Below are 20,589 nucleotides of genomic sequence, written 5' to 3' on the forward strand. Positions count from 1 at the left end.
ATTTAATTTATTTATGAAGGGGATTTTCAAATTTTGAAACAGTGGTTTGGTAAACTGTGTGTGTTGAGAGTAAAACAGTGATGTTTTGTTATTGTTAAATTAATGTGATTAACGATTAGTATTGCTGTTAACCCCAATGAAACCAATAGTGGATAATACTCGTATCATGTGTCACGGTGAAGATTATATAAAATAAAATAAACAATTGCGTAGTTGTAGTTATATGCTTGTTTGTTTGTAATGTGTACATATTAATTTCTCTTCTGAATTGTGGGTCATGTATACCATCTTAGTTTTACATAATATACTATGATACAGGGAAACCTCTATAAATTAATAGTGTTGTGATTACACCAAAGCTATAATTTTTTTATTAATTTATAGAAATATTAATTTATCGATATAATTGAACCAAAAACTCAATTTGAAACTATAAAATTATATTATTTTATAGAGATTTTTTGTGTATATTAATTTACTAGGTGTTTTGCCCGCACTTGCGGGCTTAATAATTTTATAAAATTTTGTAAAGAAATATATTATCAATTCAAAAAAACTTGAATACGTTACTTTCATGCTTTTTAAAGATTTAATAATTAATTTAATATTAAATTTTCTATATACGCTAAAGTTTTTCATTTTAATAATATCTATTATTATGTAAAATAATCCTCAAAAAATTTATATATACATAAAACTATATACATGAATTTATAGTTATTTTAATATAATATAGTAAAAGATAGAAGATTTATGGGGTTTTAACGTTAAAACCCCTCAACTAAATTTTTTTTATATTGACATGTAATAAATATTATCTAAAATTATTTATTAAACTAATAATTGAGTATAAAATATTATTAATATTTTTTGAATAATATTAAGTTATATGTTTTCTGTGTGTTTTTAGTTTTAAATTTTTAGTATTTAAATTTTTTATTAAAATATGTTTTCGGATAACAACACAAAATATATTTGAATTATCTTTTATTTTAAAATATATCTTTCAGATTTTGGATAAGTTTTGTTTATTATTAATAATAACTTATCTAACCAAATAATTTTAAATTCGTTTTTATTTTTTAGTTAATTTATAGATTTTATTCATTAAGGGTATAAACGATATTAACCGCTCTAACTTTTAACGTGAGAGCTCGATTCCAAAAATTTACTTCGCAAATAATAGTATAGATAGAGTATTAATTTAAAGAGGTTATATTGTAGTTAGAGATTTTGATCCACACTGATGTTTGTTCAATTTATAATGGATAACATTCATAATTAATTGATGGTTTTTAGTTGTTTTTTATTTGTTAGTTATTCATATTGTATATTGTGGTTTGACAATCAAAATAATATATTGTGGTTATTTGTTTTATAAAATTTAAATTCTACTCGACATGGAAGAACAAATATATAAACTAACAAATATATAAAACTATTGTATTATATTTCAAACTGTATAATTGAATTGGTTTATTTTAATGATATAATTTGTCTTGTAATATTCTTTTGAATATATACGAATGTTTGTAATTCTTTCAGTTATTTGCCTCTACCCTAATTACACTAGAAACCGTCCATTTCCAGTATATCCTTTGTAATCACAACGTCAATAACCATGCCCATGGAACTGAACAATAAGCTCGGATTGGTAATGATTTTGGCTCTAAAACTATGGCCGTAGAGAATTTGGCTGTTGAAACCTCATTTTTTATTTGCGTTTTATTAAAATCAAATTGATAGTTAACATTGTTGAAGTTTTGATGAATAATATTTAAAATATTTATTTTAAATGTAAAATTATACAACAATTAAAAATTTAAATATATATGATTGTAAAAGTAGTACAATATGGATCTCAAATGAACAAGAAAAAAATCAATGATTAATTTGTCAATCTTTAATTTTAATAAAATTATTACAAACTTAAATAAAATATTTACTTACGAAGGAAAATAAAAAAAGAAACAGTTTTTTGAGAAAAAAATTAAAAAAAAAAAGGAAAAAGAAAAAACAACACAAAAGAAGAAGGAGAAAATTATAATAACTTTACAAACTTTTTGGGTGATTATTTTTTTTAAAAGCCTGATTGGTAAAAAAATAAGTTTTTTAGACTTTCTAATCTCACAGTCATACATAGTATATGCAATATTGAAAGGGTGTGTGATGACAAAATTATCATTAACAAAAGCTTTAGGTTTTAGTTAAAAACGATTGACATAAGTTGTAATTTCCCACTTGAAAATAAATTTAAATTGTATGTTGTATTTTAATATGTAAAATATTAGAATTTACTCATTTTGAAATACGAAAAATATCTTATATAATAAAAACATGTTTACTCTCCCCTGGATACGCCACCTCTGCGCCAGGTCAGAAAGTCGAACTATGTGGGTGTGACACGTGTCACAAGAGAACAAAACACATCACTTCGTTTAATCTGAAATTCAATGGGCTTTTATCGTTGTGCATCACCACTTTTTAATGTGTTATTTGGGCTTCAAAAGCCTTACACGTCTACATTCGTATAAATTTTATCGGCACAAACAAAGCTTTTATCAAACCACCTTCTTCGTAGTGGTATCGTCTCTTCCTTTTTCCTCTTCCCAGAAACTTAACGTCTCCATTAGCGGTTATTCTTAAGTTCATGCTTTAAAGCTTAATAACAACAACGCCACTCTTTTCCGCACCTTACTCCATCTGCCGCCATTGCCCCTATAGTCTCTGATCTACCATAAATGTCAAACCTAGCGTTGTTTTCTAGGTTTCGAACCCTTTTGGTATGAAAATCTGACCCTCCAAGTCAGAGCCTCGATGGGTTCTCGAGCCGGATTCACGGCTCAAGATAACGCTGCTTCGCACAAGAGTAACAACTGGTAGCAGCAACATCGGTGATGGGTTAGCGATAGGTGAGTCTCAGATGTCTCTGGAGATTTTTGAAGCTTTGAGTGCTAGAGGAATTCAGAAACTCTTTCCTATTCACGTAAGCTCTTGTTTCTGGAATGGGGTCGATTGAAAGTTATCTGATTTTTAACTAAATATTGATGTTTGTTGTTTGTGTAAAGAGTTGTGCTTGAGCCAAAGATATAAGGTCGTGGTAAAGAAATGAACTAGAAAGACTCTTGCTTTTGAGATTCATGTCATTGACAGAATCAAAAAGGTCTACTCTAAACACGAGTTTGTCAATCCTATGATTGTACTTGCATATTCGAAGACTCAAATATTCACACTTTATATGATTTTTATGAAGATTTGATGTCTGAAAAGTGTGGGAAGAACCTTTTTTTGTTTGGTTTTGGCTCCGACACGAGAGCTTGCTGGTTATGTTGAGAAGGAATTTAGAGAAGCTCTATCTCTCGGTGATGCACTGAACAGAAGATTGAGCAACTGTATGGATACATCAACAGAAGGTGCAGATACATGTCAGTTGAACTCTGCTTCTGCAATATGTTCTTTGTCAAAGTGAAGCGCATACAATCATATCCTGATTGCTGAAGCAAGAGCAATCCCTGTTGGGGATCCTCTCTATATATGAAATAACAGAGAGCTGATAATTTTTGCTGGTGCAGTCACTTCTAAGAAATGCAACTTCAAATAATCACTACTTCCGCTCCAATAGCATGTCGTAGGATTATGATTTCAACATAAAAAGTAATAACTCTTATAACATACACAAAAGTTGCCCACAACCCAATCCTTCCGAACCCAAAATATTACAAATCACATAAATTTTTGCAAAAAAAAATCACATGAAGACCATTTGAAACCCTCACAGCATATTAATGCTATATCTCCTTATATAAAAACAACTATTGTTTTTTTTGGACAATATAAAAAACTATTGTAAACAAGCAAAACATATCTTATCACATATAATCATTATCTCACACATCTCTTACAAATGCAAACCTAAAACACAAACGACAAAATCATACAAAAAATAATAATCTAGATCACAAGTAAAGTATATCCCATTCGTATGGCAGTCATCCTAGTAAAATATGAAATGTAGTACAATTTAATGATAAGTATAAATAATGAATTAAAATTAGATAAATAAAGTGATGAATAAATAAAGAAAGAAAGAGAGAAAACAGAGTTTGGGAAATAAGATCAAAAGTAGTTTTAGACTTTGTATATCAAACCTGATTTAAAAACACAATTACCAATGCCAGTTTGGACCTCTAGTAGTTTGCTGAGTTTCAACGTTTTTTTGTGATGTCTCTTTAGAGTATTTCCTAGTAATAAAAGATTACTATGTAGGCAAGGCAAACAAAAATAAACATCAAACCTTGATGATTATTTTATTTTGGAAATTGATTTACATTTTTTATTTGTGTCTTAAAGCATTTTTTCTAATATAAAACTATTTTTTCAAAAGTAATTATATACTGAAAATGAGTTCTACTCTAACTCTATTTCTATTTTGAAGCTGGAAATATAATAATGAACCATCAAAATTTTTATTGTTCTATTTGTGGAGTAAACCTATTTTATTCTATTGTGAAGTGGAAAATAGTGTATAATTAAAATAAATAAGTTGAATATGCTCGCTGACAAAAAAAAGTTGAATATGCTCTTACAAAATTCTAGGTAAAGCTGGATCTGTCGCCTAGGTTTAATGAGCTACAGTTATGTTACATTGTGGTTTCTTAAAGGTAATAACTATCTTGATCAAAAGAAAATCATAAGAATTTGAAAGAAATTGTATTGTCATTTTCTGAAGATGGGAATAATATATGGTTGGGCGAACGAATGTTTAGAAAACTTAACTGTAAATATACAAAGCACCATTAAAACATACCACAAATACATACTCCAATAAACATCAAAGCTAGAAAGTATGCTAATTTATATTTCATCGAGAAAAGAGTAAAAATAAACTAGATTAGGGATACATAATAATAATCTATATACAAAATCCTCAAGAGTCAAAGCCAAAATGAAAATGAAATACGTTAGTAATTAACAAGATAATCAAACCTACGAAAATAAAGTAATCTAATTTTTTTCTCAACCAATTCCAGTAAATAGCATCTTCTATACTATAAAGAAGACTATTCTCTTCTTCTCAGCTTGCCACGTCACTAAATCGAATTCTAACAATGCGACACGTGTTCGTGCTCATGTTATACTCTGCGTTTCATTAAAGCTTGATGTGGGCTGGTGTTTTCAATTACGGTTTTGATACATATTGGATCTCAATAATAATAGGCCCATTTCAAAATCATGAGAGATGCAAGCCGATTAAATGGCAACACCGACTCACTTCATCTTCATCTCTTTGGGACGACATCTGCGCCGTGGTAACATGCTTTCTTATTGTCGGTGTGGTGACGTCAGCCTCTCCACACATTCAAACGCATGTTATTGACAATCAAATTATTATGCAGGCTTTCTCTCAACATACAGAGCTTCCATAGTTATTGTTAAATCTTAATCATGTCTGCGGATACCATCACCGTCCCTCTCAGCTGCTGGAATGTACTCAGCTTGGTTGGATGGAGCGTCTGCTTGGTTGGAATTCAGAAAGTTCTGCTCCAAAGGAACCTGTCTGAACGTCAATGATGCCTTTGGCCAAGAATTATAACATGGTGGCTGATCCAAGAAATACCTGAACATTGCAATCTTCTTAAGAGCACCGAATGTAACATGTGACGAGGTGTCAAAAGCTCTTCTAGATTGTAAGATTGGTCTCCCATTTGGTTTGTTACTTAGGGGTAAAGTTCTATTTGCTTTGATCACTTCAACTTGCAAAATAGTGTTAACGGAACACATTCTATGCACTAATCTTATTTCCATCATTTTCTATTCACTTCACTAATCAAGTTCAGTCCAACGACTATTTATCATCCAGGAATCAAGTTCTATTTGTTAAATATATTTGTGAATCACACACAGCCAAGCTATCCACAAATTTATTGAACAATCTCTTCAAAGACAAACTTATAATACACTGCCACTTTCAAAAAATGTTTTGTGTACACTTCTTTGGACAGACGAAAACTATGACCGTCTTATTAATGGTAAGTCTGGCTCAAACCAAGCATCAATGCCATCACGTTCCTGCTCTTATTATTCTGAAAGGAGCAAGAGGAAAGCAGGTTGTAGCACAGTCATGTTCCAGCTCCATATTTCACAGAAGCCATCATTGCCGAGTTGAGTTGCAGTATTGTGTAAAAGTTTCTAACCACGAGGAGTTTAGTGTTGGAAAATATATTGGAGGTGCAGTGTTTATACCGAAAAGTTCTCAGGCAGAGATATTGTGTAGGTCTAAATGTCATAAAAGGACAGAAAATATAGTAGATGGAATTCTGTTTTTGTGTCCAGTTATATTCTCCGACTGTAGCTTGAAGAGCAAACTATCTAAGAGAGGTGAGATTGGTTTTAATCTGCCATTTCTGGAGAGTTGTGAAGATGTTGAAGGAGAGCAAGGTGAAGAATGTGATTGCTCACGCTGGGTTGTAAGAGACAGTCTTAGCTATTGGTTTCTGATTCTCAGATTTTTCAGCTGCAAATCTCAGACCGGTTTCTAAACACCAAAACAGCCTTTGGAAGACTTTCTTTTGTTGTGTGTTCTCCTGGCGGTGATGGGCCTACGGATCGCTGTGGTGACAGTGCAAAGGGGAGTGTTGTCGGGTGGTTATCAATTCAATACTATACAATTCTTTGCTTACAAAGCTGTGTAAGAGTATATTGTTATTATATAATGGTGAAAGAGTCGAAGTTGATGCTCACTGGAAGGAAATGAAGTAATGGAAAAAAAAACTCCACTAGATGCAAGAAACAATAGTTTTCTAAGTAGCGTTGAAATATTATCAATAAAAATAAAAGTATATAACAAACAATGTTTATTTGATAAGATTTCTAAACAATAAAGAGTGTTAAAGATTCGGCAAATAAATTATTTAGAATGTACATGATACAAAATATTGCAAAGTTTTTTTTTTTTTTTTTTGCTAAAAGTAAATATGTGCTGTGTTGATTTAAAATATTGCAAAGTTGTTATGAAAAATGTAATATCTGAAGATACCATCGAAAACATTAAAACATTAAATTTTAACACATTTCCAACAGTTAAAAATATCAATTATCTTATATTATAAATGAATATGCTACGCAAAAAATGTACAATAATTCTTTTTATCAGCTACAGAAAACAGTTATGAAATTTTGTAACAAACATCAAATGTATTATTAACCGAAAGTCAACATTTTATCTATTAAAAAGTATTATACATGCTTATCAACGTCCCTACCACAAATTATAACTAATTAAATCAAGTTGAAGCCAATATCTAATACTCAATATTCTTTGTTCCAAAATCTTAATAATAAAAATGAAAAAATATTAGCAAAAAATTGTTTACTTTTAATTTATTTTTGAAAATTATTTAATATTAGTTAAGTTTATTAAATATTTAATTTGATATTGTAAATTTGAATATATACAATCAAATACACATTTTAAAAAAAAATAGATGAAAGTATTTTTAAAACACGTATGTGTACCTAATAAATATGCAAAAAATCATACATGATAACTTTTTAAAAATAAAAAGCAATTAAATGTTATATGTAGATTTATTATTTATTATTTATGTCATTCAGATAAAAATATAGCAAAGGTGTAATAATATTCATAATATATACTAGAAAATTATATGCATCATTAAATTATATATTACTAAAAACTAATTTAAATTTTATAAACAATAAAATATAATTATGAAAGTAGTTTATATAATGAATAAAATATACAAAATTATAGTTAATTTAAATTAATAATGATATGAAAATAAAAATATGTCTTTACATAATCGAACAAAGAAAAAAATATAAAATAGTCTGACAACAAACAAAGATAGAAGAAATGAAATTAGTTGATTTATACGAAACAAATAAGTTAAAATATATATACTAACATAATAAAAATATAATACAATATTATTAAAAATCACAATAATTGTATTAGAAACCTACTAAATAGTAACAAAACTGACTTGAAAGAAAACAATTTTAAAAATAATGACCTGGATAAAATAATCATTTTAAAACAAAAATTTTAAAAATTATTTAATTTTCCGCCCGCCCGTAGGGCGGGTTTACTCTAGTTATAAATGTAAAATGTTGTTCAATGCCAGTGCTTATGACAAGTAGCGTTGTAAACTAGAGATCAAATTTTAACATAATTAATAGTATATTTATGCGATAGCAATGGCGCTTATAGGTTAGTGGTTTAAAGTTGGTTGTGTTTTTTTTTTAATAACGCTGATTTATTACATTTATAAGAAACATTACATAGACGATTCGATAACCGACAATACTACAGAAGAAATGTTTACAAGGAATCTTCAACATGGTGCAAGTAAATTTGGTCAGGAATGGATTTTCATATGACGGCTCAGATGATGCAGTTAGGCGTAGATCTTTATAAGGCAGGTAGTTGGTTGTGTTATTAAAGGGTTAATTTACATGTTCCTTAAGCTTATTTATCCGAAGATCATAATTTTCTAGGATTAGTCTTCTTTTTTTTTTTTGCTATTAATATACATTTTACAGATTTGAAGTCAGATGTTGTTGATACAACAATAACACTAACACAAACCACTATGTCACATAGAGTGGCAAAAACAATTTTTTTGTTTAATGGAATATAGTGAACAACGGATAAAGTTTACATGAAATCATAGTAATATGCAAAGATTGGCCTGCGGCCTTTCCAAAGAACGTACCTACGTAAGTATTGTGTATTTTCTTTCTTACAAACTGATTGCCTAATCTACAGAATGCATTCATGCAGTAACAGTATACATATAGTTTAACCAAATCTTTGCATATTAAAGTATATTTATTGGTTATATTGAAAAAAATTATGCAGAAAAAGCAGTTAACAATTTTATTAATTTGGTTTGTGTATCGGTTTGTAGCTCCAAAGTTCAAGTGTTAATTAACATTCTGATTAAAAATAGTGGTTGAAACATCAGTATCGGTTTATTACTTTTTTTGTATCGGTTTATTACTGATATTTGATAAAGTATTTAGCTTATATTAGAGTTTGATAATGTATTGGTTTATCATTGATGTTATTACCATATCACTAGTTATATTCGATCCAATCTGTTTCTAAAAGAATGTTAATGAATAAAATTACTAAAAATAGATAAGATATAGTACTAATAAAAAACAGTACAATTATAAACATTTTTTTTTGTAAACTACAATGATAAACATTTTTTGTGGGTGTTTATATATGGTTGTCGAATTCATAAAACTACAATTTAGTTTTTCTTTTTGTTGTAAGAATCCAATTACCCCCAAAACACTTGCAATTTCATCGTTCCATTGATTTTCGTAAAAGGAACGTTGTACTAGTCAAAAGTTTTTAAATACCATCGGAAGCGACATCAACTCCCGTGTCTTAAAAGATTAAACCTTAGCTCTACCCATAATCTAATCTTTAAGCATAATTTACGATCGACAACAACATAAATTGTTTTTGAAAACTATAACACATATCTTGTAACTTATAAATACTCAAAATAATATCAGTTAATGATACAGCCAAGTTCCAACGAAAGTGCCAATGAGAATCCAATCTAGCTCCCTATTTCATCTTTTCATTATAGGTTGTATAGTACATGGTAATTTTTTCCTTTTAAAAAAACACATTGTTTGTATTTTTGATCTTATCATGAGTAATGACTATATATGATCAATGCTATATGTTCATAGGTAAAGTATCATGTCATGAAGTAACATTCTATGTGCAAAATAAATGCCCATTTCCCATTTGGCCGGCTGTTGCCCCCAACTCTGGCCAGCCGGTGCTATCATCCGGTGGATTTTACCTGCCATGTGGAAATACCAGACGCATTGATGTTCCTTGGGGTTGGAATGGTCGTATTTGGGCTAGAACCGGCTGTGATTTCACTTCAAATTGGAATCAAGCTTGTGAAACGGGTAACTGTAATTTTAATTATATTTGTGTCATAGACCATATGAAAAAAATTAAATTATTTATTTAAAAGCAAAATTTCTATTTGAAATGGTTACAACGTATGGAGCGTAAGAAACGATGATAGTGTGTTTTAGACATATTTTGGGTACTTGAATACCTGAGCAGCATTCAGACCTTTATGTTGAGTATTCTACCGAACTAGCATTTTGATCACACAAATGTTTACATTAATACCTTAGAGTTAATCCGATATATCTCATTAGGTGGTTTAGTTTTATTTTTGTTTTTAGTAGTGATAACAAATCTAAAGTCATACAATTCATAGTTATGCTTGAACAGACCATTTTCTTTTCGTAAAAAAAGTTTTTTTCGGAGGTGTTTTTCATTTATTTTATCCCATATAAATGACATGACGATGGTTGATAAGATAATGTTTGTAGAAGTATAATTGTTGTTGTATTACAACGAATCTTAGGTGATTGTGATGGACGTTTGGAGTGTAACGGGTTGATCGGAAAACCACCGGCAACACTTATCCAAATTGCGGTACAAGCAGACAAATCGAAACTCAATTTCTATGATGTAAGTCTTGTGGACGGTTATAATCTCCCGGTCACAGTGACCTCCAAGCCCATGTCATCCAAATGCACCATCTTTGGTTGCCATAGAGATCTCAAAACCACATGTCCCGAAGAATTACAGGTATACTTCTTACTTACATTTTTTTTTCATACCCGGGATATTTAAAATGATCAATCTAAAACAGAAAAATATTCTCGACTGGCTACCTCAAAATGGCGACCTTTTGACCAAAGGAGACGTTTCTTTTTACCTAATTCAAATATAATCTATGATCTTTGAAATATTGATACCTTTTTAATTTTCGCCTTTCTGTAGGTTGTGAACAAAGAAGGACGAGTCGTGGCATGCAAGAGTGCTTGCTTAGCGTTTGATAACGACAGGTTTTGCTGTCGGAATGCGTACGGAACGCCGGATAAGTGCAAACGAACTACGTACTCTATGTTGTTTAAAGAAGCATGTCCCAGTTATTACAGTTATGCCTATGACGCACCTCCTCCTTTGGTCTCTTGCGCTGCCAAAGAATATATTATCACGTTTTGTCCGTCAAGTTGGGGTCACAGTTCCACGTAAAAAAAATCTCCAAAAGAATACTATACGAAGATACTCTATGTATTTACTTACAACACAAGAAGTATGTATTTGATTTAGTATAAATTATGATTTTTGCTAACCAGTATAAAGTATGATTATGAACGGATTATATGTATTTCCTGGGCATATTAACGGAATGTGAAATGTGAGATGTACCGTTAGATAATATTTTCGGAAATGGTGATGGTCGTGCAATGTAAAATTAAATCAGGCAATTACAAAAATCATTTACTAAGATCATGTGTTTTTCTATTAACAGGAAAACTTTAAATAGAGTAATGCATTCTTTTAAAATAGCATTATCATATTTTCTTCTAAATATATAAAACTGTTTCTTTCTCTAAAAAGAAATAGCAATCTCTATATATTGCGGAAAAATAATAAGGAGATTTTATTTTATAACAAATTTGATGCCAAAATAGGAATGTATTTTGTAAGACATGGTCTAATCCCAAAACAAAATAAACTAACCCACATTAAAGTTCAACAAATCGAAACAAACCAAACATATAAATACAGTAGAACTTCTATAAATTAATACTCGATAAATTAATAATCTCTATAAATTAATAAATTTCGCCGGTTTCAATCTGAACCTATTCAAAATTTGACGCAAATCGATAAAATAATAAGATAATAATATGTTAGAAAATTCTATGTAAATCAATGGTCCCATTAAAATGTATACATATCTCTAAAATATTATTTGAGAAGTCAGTTTCATACGTGTTGCGCTCACGTTAATTATAACGATGGTTTATTACTGAGATACTATTAATGAATAAAAAATATTCTATTTAAATACTATTATTATTATTTTTATTTAGTTTCCTTTTAAAAAATTTCCAAATAACATATATAATAAAAAGGAAACATTTATAAAGTTTAAAAACGAAAATATATGTATTTATAATATGTTTTTCATTAAAAAGGAAAGGTTACAAAATAGTAATATTCCATTTAAGACATATTTTTAAATAACATAAAATAGAATTTGAATTAATAAAATACTTTCTTTATATATTTTTTTCTTAGATGAACAATATATTTTTATATAATGTGATCTCATACAAAAACTTCACACATATAATCTTGACACTAAAAAAATAAATACTATTTCTTTTAAAATATAATTTTAAACAATACAATAATATTATTTTTTTAAACATACTTTCAAACAGTCTTAGATTTAACTACAATAAGAATATATGATTTTAGAATGATAATTTATTTATTTTATAAGTATAAATTATAGGTTGAGTCAAAACATATTAATAAATGAAAATAAAATGTTAACCAACTGTTACAATTTAGTTCTTTTGTAAAATTTATGCATATGCAACTTCATAATATTATCTTTATATTAATTTATGTAATTTGAAATCATACACTTTAGTTTATTTTTTATTTCATTCTTAGCACAATATATCTTAAGTCATACATTAGGGCTGTTCGTTTGGTTGCCGCAGGTACCGGCGGCAGCGGCAGCGTCAACATTCTGCGTCAACTCTTGTTCGTTTCGTTGACGCAGGAAGCTGCGTCTGACGCCGCGTCCGAACGCCGCGTCCTGCGGCTGACGCCGATAAAACCTACGGTCGCGACATAGTATGCGGCAGCGTCAGCGTCTGCGAAACGAACAACAACTGTTCTTATTGACGCTGCCGCTGACGCCGAAACCTGCGACAACCAAACGAACAGGACTATTATCTTATTAAAATGTATTTACATATATCAAAGACAACAACCAACTTAAATACAAATAAGAAAATTAATCAAAATTGAAACGAGGGGTTATATTGATATGGGTATTGGAAAGTATGCTATGGTTGGGATGTAGTTAACCACCGTAGAAGAAAACATCGAATCCCACTACTAAATTTGGTGGAAGACAAGATTACTAAATGGAAAGAGGCGGCATCAGTCGAGGAGGACGTTGGAATGTGGAAAACAAGTGATGAGAAGTTCAAGAATAAGTTCTCTACGAAATCAACTTGGGAGTTGTTGAGAACAAGAGGAACTAAGTGCACTTGGAGTAAAGGGATCTGGTTCAGGTATGCAACTCCAAAATTTGCATTTCTCTTGTGGATATCTATGCATAATAGATTAGCTACGGGAGATAGGATGATGAAGTGGGGAGGCCCTGTTAGCACTACTTGCTCTCTGTGTGATGAACTGATAGAAACAAGGAACCATTTGTTTTTTGAGTGTGGATTCTCAGCAGTAGTGTGGGAGAATCTTGCAAAAGGAGTGATGAAAAATGAGTTTACGAAAAATTGGAGAAGGATAATGGATTTGATATCTGTGAATCAAACCACCACGAGACAGTTCACACTGAGATACATTTTCCAAACGGTAGTTCATGGTATATGGATGGAGAGAAATGGGAGAAGGCACGGGGAGAAAAGCCTTTGAATACATCAACATTGATCAGAATCATGGAGAAAAATAGAAACAGATTTGCTTCAGTTAAAAGAGAAGATCGCACATGGTTGGTAGATGGACTCAGTTTCTGGTTCTCAACAAGACTAGTTTCAAGTCTATAGAAGTTTTTTAGACTATAGAAATGTATAGTTGAATCTCTTCTTATATATGAAGCATGTAAATGTAAACCAAATGGGTTTTTTGTTTGAATAAAATTTAACATTTATTTAAAAAAAACTAATCAAAATATTAATAAATTTAGAATAACAAATATCATAGTTAAATTCATAGAAATAGATGTAATCCAATATATTCAAATAATAACTAAATCGAGGTAAAATAACAAAAATACTAAATATAACATACCTAAAATCATATGTCTAATTAAAGTAATATAGTATTATTAACATAAATTATAAATTTATTTAAATCTAAAACTAAATATCAATCAATTATTATAGTTTATTTACTTTATAAATATTTATACCCGTGCATGAGCACGGAAAAATCACTAGTTTTATATTATATTGTTTGTTTTATATTCATAATGGAATTATCTTTATATTTTTTTAACATTTAATATATTTTTGATGAAATTTAGCAATAATATATCTAAAACCACATTTAAATTCTATACACCAAATAATATAATATAATATAATATAATATAATATAATATAATATAATAAAATGTAATACTATATTATACTCAACCGAGAGATTATGCGAAAAATCTATCAAAACCAAAAAAACAAAAAACAAAATCTAATGCACATGGCATTAGCGTTTCACTAATGAGAGAGTGAAGGGTAAAATAATCTCAAGTAAATCTTTCCTTTTTCTCACAAACCTCAACGGCTAAATAATCTTCTGAAGTAAATCTTTCCCTTTATTCACCGCACAATCAAATAAAAATCTATAAATATATCACACACCAATTTCACAAAGTTTCTTACGCCAAATTTTATTTGTTTTCTTCTTCCTTCTTCGTGTACGAGAAAAATAAAGCGTGTTTTGAGAAAGCCACCACCATGCGACCACCTCGTCCTTCCCCTAGTTCCAAGTGCTCTTCTTCTTCTTCTAGTTATTCACTCGCTGCAACGAGTTTGAACAGCAGACTCTTGACGGTATTCAAGAAAGCACAAGAGCTTACTACTCTCTGTGATATCGAAGCCTGCGTCATTCATTACGGACCTGACGGCGAACTCAAGACATGGCCTGAGGACAGAGACAAAGTGAGATCCCTCGCTCTCCGCTACATCCAATTAGACCAAGACAAGAGACGCAAGAAAAGCATTAATCTTTACGAGTTCCTCAACAAGATGAAAGATAAGAAGAAGATGATTAATAGTTTCAAGAAGAAGGCGAAGAGGAATGTTGAAGAATTAAAGTATCCAATCTCTCATCACTACTCTCCCTACCAAATCAACCAACTCATTCAGTCCTTGGAACTAAGTTACTCTACGTTACAAGAAAGACGTCGTTTTCTTGCGGCAAAGGCAAACTTGGAGGATCGTCAACATTCTTTCAACCCTAGCCAGTTCACACAAGAGTCTGTGTTGAAAAATCAGGAGCTTTGTGTTAATGTTAAGAACAACAACAGCTTTCAACATCTTTGCGTTTCTGATTACTCAACGGTACAAGAATCTGCGTTACGTTATCACTCTATGCTTTATGGCGGTACTTATGATCAGAACATGATGTGTATGGGTAACATCAACAACGTTCAACATCCTTGGCTCTCAAACGCACACCCACCAGAGCTACAAGAACCTAATCAGTTGATGCAGCATGAGCTTAATTATGGCTTTGATCAAAACATGTTGTGTATGGGTGATACTACCAACAGCTTCAGCGTTGTAGATCCTTGTCTCCCAAACATGCTTCCAGATGATTTCTGCTTTGATTTTCAAGACCCTTATGGTGGTAACATGGTCGGTAACCCTAGTTTCTCTCAAGTTTTTTTTTCCAGACATGTCTTCAAGCTATGTTTATGGGAGCCGACTACTTCAGGGGTCTACTCTACCATCTCTCTAGCTCCAACATTACTAACCAAAACTCTGAGATTCCAAGCAATTTACCTGATGATCACAGAGAGTGAAGCAGTTTATGCATCTGCATGTTTCTATTTTTGAATACGCATATATATATATAAATGTAACTGCAAAAAAAACAGAAGTTTTGTTCGGTTTAGTACACTATTTATTTATGAATGCATGGTCATATCTTTAATGAAAACTCGTAGAAATTCAATGAAAAACAATTTATTTTGAAACATTGTGATATGTATTTCTCTCGTTGATTGTCACAGAAGATCCTTCTTTTTTCTGAACAGAATTAAATTTCAAATCATTTGCTTCTGATCTATGTTACTTTTCTATCACTCTCTATATAACCAAAACAGAACACGAAACTTAGAAGTTTATAACAAATACTCAAAGTTTACACTTCACTCTCACTTGCAATGTTGAAAGGATTTAAAAAAAAAAACACTTTGTAATAGCTATAACACCATTGCTTTTACGCATAATGTAACTGCAGAACAGAAGTTTTGAAGTCGGACTTTTTGTTCGATTTACTACACTATTCATATGTGGTCATGTCTTTAATGAAAATCCACAGAACTGCAATGAAACATTTTATTTTGAAACAAGTTTTAGATGTTTATGTGTTCAGTGACAACTCTCAAAACTATATAAATTGCTATGAGTTAACAAATTCAACCTGCAAAGTCAAATCCTTCACTCCTGCATCTTCTAACAAATGCGAGACTTGCAACTTAGTATCCGTCTTATCTGAATCACCTGACACAAGGAGATGGAGAGTAGCCACCACGTCTGAGTTCGTGAAGCTCCATACATGTAGTCTCTGGATACTGCAAACGCCTTTCGTCTTGAGGATGTTCCTCATGGCTTCTCTCAGGTCGTGCTCGTGAGCCTTGGGGACTCTCTGCAGTAGAATCCCTGCAGAGTTTCTGAGCAACGGAATGACTGAAGCGATGATGAGGATGGAGATGAAGATCGAGCTTGCTGGATCTGCAACTAACCATCCCTTGTATTTGATCAAGAGTGTCGAAACCACAACTCCAACACTCCCCATGGTGTCTGCTAAAACATGAAGGAAGATCCCTTCCATGTTATGGTCAATGTGGTGATGCTCCTTGATCTCACCTTTTGCGGGTTTATGATCAGAATGGTGATGATGGCCATGGTCGTTCCCGTGGCTGTGGTTGTCTTCATGATGCTCCTCATGAGTATGGCTATGGGAATGATGATGATGGTCATGGTTGTGGTCATGACTCTCCTCATTTTTGTGATTATGGGAATGATGCTGATGATGATCATGATGCTCTTCATGTTTATGGCTATGGGAATGATGCTGATGATCATCATGATCATGATGCTCCTCATGTTTATGAGACTGGTGGGAGTGAGAATGTGTGCAACCAGATCCTCCACCATGAGCATGATGATGCTCCTCATGGAAAAAGATCAACCCAACAACATTCACAAGAAGCCCACCAATCGAGACAACCAAAAGACTACTAGTAGAAATCTCCTGAGGATCCAAGATCCTCTCAATCGACTCAAGCACAATGAGAGCTCCAACAAGAACAAGAAACACCGCGTTAACATAACCAGAAAGCACCTCGAATCTCCCACGACCATAGTTGAACTGATGGTTAGCAGGAAGACGAGAGATATAAGAAGCATACAACCCAATCGCCAAAGCAGCACAATCAAACAACATGTGACAAGCATCCGAGATAAGTCCAAGACTATTGCTCATGAAACCCGCCACAAACTCAACAACCATATACGCAGTGTTGATCAGAAGAAAAAGCGCAATCTTTCTAGACTTCTTCTCACTCAAAATATGACGGATAGGTTTCATAAACACGGCGGAGAACGACTCAGGAGATTCCATCCCAATCTCTTGATAATCCGAAGAGTCTAACTCTCTAACCGCAACGTAAAGCAAGAAACCACACAGCAACAGTCCCCAAAGAGAAAGCTCGGGAAAGTAGAAGAGCTCCAAAACAATAGTGCAAAGAAACGTAACGAGAAACTCCCTCTCAGAGTCTTTCTTCAACTTATCGTCGTTGTAACTCTCACTCAAGAGTACTCCGAACACAACAGTGTTAGCTAAAGGCCAACCTAGATTCCCAAAGGAGACACCAGCTTCATCACTTTCAACAAAGCTCCAGAGAGCAAGCGGGAACAGCAACACGGTGGTTAGAAACAAGGTTATCAAACGAACCCGTTTCTGATCAAGCTGTTTGATCTCGACCCAGTTCATGGAAACCTTCTCGTAGCAGCCTAAGAAGCCAGATAGAAACGGAAGCAGCATAGGCCATATTCTCAAGCAGTTCTGTAGAGACGACGAGGAGAAAGGGAAGCAGTCTACACGATCCCAGCTGATCGATAACAGCAACAGCCCAGCGAACAAAATGCAAAACCCACGAACCTTGGATGATCCATGATCGCCTGACAAGACTCTGGCGGAGACTGTGCCGGAGAGCTCGGCCAAGATCATAGCGGCTGCGCTGCAGTAGCGGAGAGCTTGGAATCGGAGGAGGAAGACGACCGCTAGAAACACCGATTTCGCGAGTATGAGCTTCGTTTGAGATAAGGTGATCGAGAAGGCGGTGCGGTTGTGGCGGAGGAACGAGTCTTTCTTGGAGGGAGAGAAGAGAGTGAAGGCGAGAGAGAAGAGGAACGAGAGGAGGGAGACGAGGAAGGTGAAAGGGAAGAGAGAGAAGGAAGGGGAAGAGCGGAGGAAGGGGAGGAGAGAGTAGAGGGATCGTAAAGAGAAGAGGATGAGGAGGAGAAATGAGATTGAGGATCTAGTGGTTCCATGGATCGATCTGGTTCGGGTTTTGGAAGGGGTTGGTGTTGGAGTGTATGGGAACGAAGGGTAAGCTCTTCCGATTGATCGGGCAGGCAATGAAAGACGATTTGGTCGATGTTGTTGGTGATGATTGTGGTGGTGGTCCGCCATTGTTGAAGCTGGAGTTTGACTCTACTGCTCTGAGTCGCCGGGAGAGTTTCAGGAAGCTGTACTTCTGATTCGGTGGGTTTAATCTCTATACCGTTTGGTTTTAAGTTAACCGAATATAACCGGAACAAAAAATTTAAAAGTTAACCAAAAACCAAAATTCAATTTTGAACTCGAATTGTTTGCATTATGTTATAGATGTAACGACCAAGTTAAGTTGTACATAACACGTTTGTAATATAGGCACTAGCCGACAATATTTTGAATATACTAGTTGCTAATCAGATGTCTTTATATTTCCGGTTCACTTTTCCTCCATTGTCGGTTATGGCAAAAAGTAAACATGCCGGTTAACTACATTTTAACTTTGGAGCAACATAGCAGAGAATTCATCAACCGTCATCATAAGTTAACGAGCTTCTTGCACAATACATATTAATATTTGGGTAATATAACAAGATTTATATCAATCACCACCAACTTGACGTTTCCACGAGTCTTCAACGATCAATTCATCAACTCCCCATTCCTCAAAACTAATTCAGAATCATTATAAACACAACAAAAGAAACATATGTCAAGTGAACAAAGTGAAGAATCATCATCAATATAATGACTAACGTGTAAAAACTCACCTCCCATCAGGTAGGTAACGTCTAATAGTGAAGGGTATCTTCCTTTGCCTCAGCTCCTTCATAGCAATCTTATACGCCAATATCATAAAAGTTTAGCACAAAGGTCCAGAACAAACAAGGATAAAGAAAAAGTGAGTCCAAGTAAAGTAGTAAGCACCTCAAGTGGGTCAGTCTCACCCTCAAGCTCAACCATGACAGGAGCATTCATGCTGTATCAGCCAAAAAAAACAGCAGCATAAAGAATCAAACTTCTCGATCCAACTTAACGGTTATACGAAACAGAACAAAGATTGATCTCAGCTGAATAGAGTGCCCTCATCGAGCTTTTACACCACATGATGATAAATTATTAACAAACTTAAGATATGAGGTGAAGGGTAAGTAAGTGAGTGAGTGCCCATTAAAAGAATCAACATTATCAAACCTATTTAACGACAATATATGACATGGAACAAAGACTGTCATGAGTTGTATTAATAAGTACCCCTCATCAAGTTCTATAACTTGAGTGAGAGACATGAAGCAATAGCAACAGAAGAAGGGCAGAAGCAGACCTAATCTGCAGAGCACGAGTGCCGAGGATGCGTGCACGTTCATACTTGGTCATAAACTTGGAAGTTTTCCGAGGACGTTGTACAGGTTCTGTCTCGACCTTGTCTTCTGTTTCAAGAGGCTCTCCATTGATATCGTCGTTATCCTTCATATCAGCATCTTCATCTATTCCTTCCTACTCATAAAAAAATAACTAATCAGAAACTAGCTGGCAATATCCAAGGAAGAAAATTTCCAACTTACTTCAATCTCAGGCTCCGCTGGCTCATCCTCATAACTGCAGGAAAGAAAAGAAAAAAAAAGAGCCAAGACAAACATTAACAAATTGAACCACCAAATGAAAACAACATGATAAATGGGGTTTAACCATAGCATCAAAACTTAGCAACCTGTAAACTTTATCTTTTGTAAAGAACACTAAAAGTATCTCTGTGAATCAAGAGCTCTAAAAAAAATTTAGCAGTCGCAAAAATAGCCTCTTTATATATCAACCGGCATTCAATTGAAACAAAAAAAGTTCATCGAATAAGCCAATGGACAAGTTTCAATATTGACGATAACTAATCTAATTTCTCTCAGAAGTTTACAATTCTTCGAGGAGAAAACTGAACCCTTTGAAATCGAGCGAGACCTAGTACAAGCATAGGAAACCGATAGAGGGGGAGAGAGAAAGAGAGGATACCCCAAGTCATCAACTTCGTTATAATCATCGTCCGCCATTGAAATCGCTTTAGAGATTGCACAAACCGTAAACCCTAAAGAGCTGTTGCAGAGAATAATAGAAGGAGGAAGAGTTATTGCAATTTTATATTTCCGGTTTTACTAATCCGGCGGTTTTACTTATCC

The 20,589-nt window shown here is 32.9% G+C and overlaps 3 protein-coding genes, 1 long non-coding RNA gene and 1 pseudogene across 4 annotated transcripts; 3 read left to right on the forward strand and 2 right to left on the reverse strand.

Moving 5' to 3' along the window:
• The first annotated feature begins 5,241 nt into the window (after nt 1-5,241).
• LOC125607924 lies at nt 5,242-5,857 on the forward strand. The gene is made up of 2 exons (XR_007338990.1): nt 5,242-5,309; nt 5,397-5,857. It is a non-coding gene; the product is annotated as an uncharacterized LOC125607924 (long non-coding RNA).
• A 3,709-nt stretch (nt 5,858-9,566) lies between these two features.
• Nucleotides 9,567-11,252, forward strand: LOC106394786 (thaumatin-like protein). The gene is made up of 4 exons (XM_013835344.3): nt 9,567-9,647; nt 9,739-9,966; nt 10,440-10,666; nt 10,862-11,252. The coding sequence occupies exons 1-4, from the start codon at nt 9,590-9,592 to the stop codon at nt 11,114-11,116; spliced, it is 768 nt and encodes a 255-aa protein (XP_013690798.2). The 5' UTR covers nt 9,567-9,589; the 3' UTR covers nt 11,117-11,252.
• A 3,120-nt stretch (nt 11,253-14,372) lies between these two features.
• LOC106448261 lies at nt 14,373-15,659 on the forward strand (annotated as a pseudogene).
• A 520-nt stretch (nt 15,660-16,179) lies between these two features.
• On the reverse strand, nt 16,180-18,672 carry LOC106448260 (probable zinc transporter protein DDB_G0291141). The gene has a single exon (XM_048777453.1). It carries the CDS (start codon nt 18,557-18,559, stop codon nt 16,262-16,264), a length of 2,298 nt encoding a protein of 765 aa, XP_048633410.1. The 5' UTR covers nt 18,560-18,672; the 3' UTR covers nt 16,180-16,261.
• Nucleotides 18,673-18,900: 228 nt separating this feature from the next.
• LOC106446012 (DNA-directed RNA polymerases II, IV and V subunit 6A) lies at nt 18,901-20,559 on the reverse strand. Its single transcript, XM_013887681.3, has 6 exons — nt 20,426-20,559; nt 19,987-20,020; nt 19,746-19,918; nt 19,349-19,400; nt 19,192-19,259; nt 18,901-19,092 (listed from the first exon to the last, which is right to left on the reverse strand). The coding sequence occupies exons 1-6, from the start codon at nt 20,461-20,463 to the stop codon at nt 19,023-19,025; spliced, it is 435 nt and encodes a 144-aa protein (XP_013743135.1). The 5' UTR covers nt 20,464-20,559; the 3' UTR covers nt 18,901-19,022.
• Nucleotides 20,560-20,589: the final 30 nt, after the last annotated feature.

The sequence above is a fragment of the Brassica napus genome, chromosome A4, assembly GCF_020379485.1.
Source record: "Brassica napus cultivar Da-Ae chromosome A4, Da-Ae, whole genome shotgun sequence".
Classification (NCBI taxonomy): Eukaryota; Viridiplantae; Streptophyta; class Magnoliopsida; order Brassicales; family Brassicaceae; genus Brassica; species Brassica napus.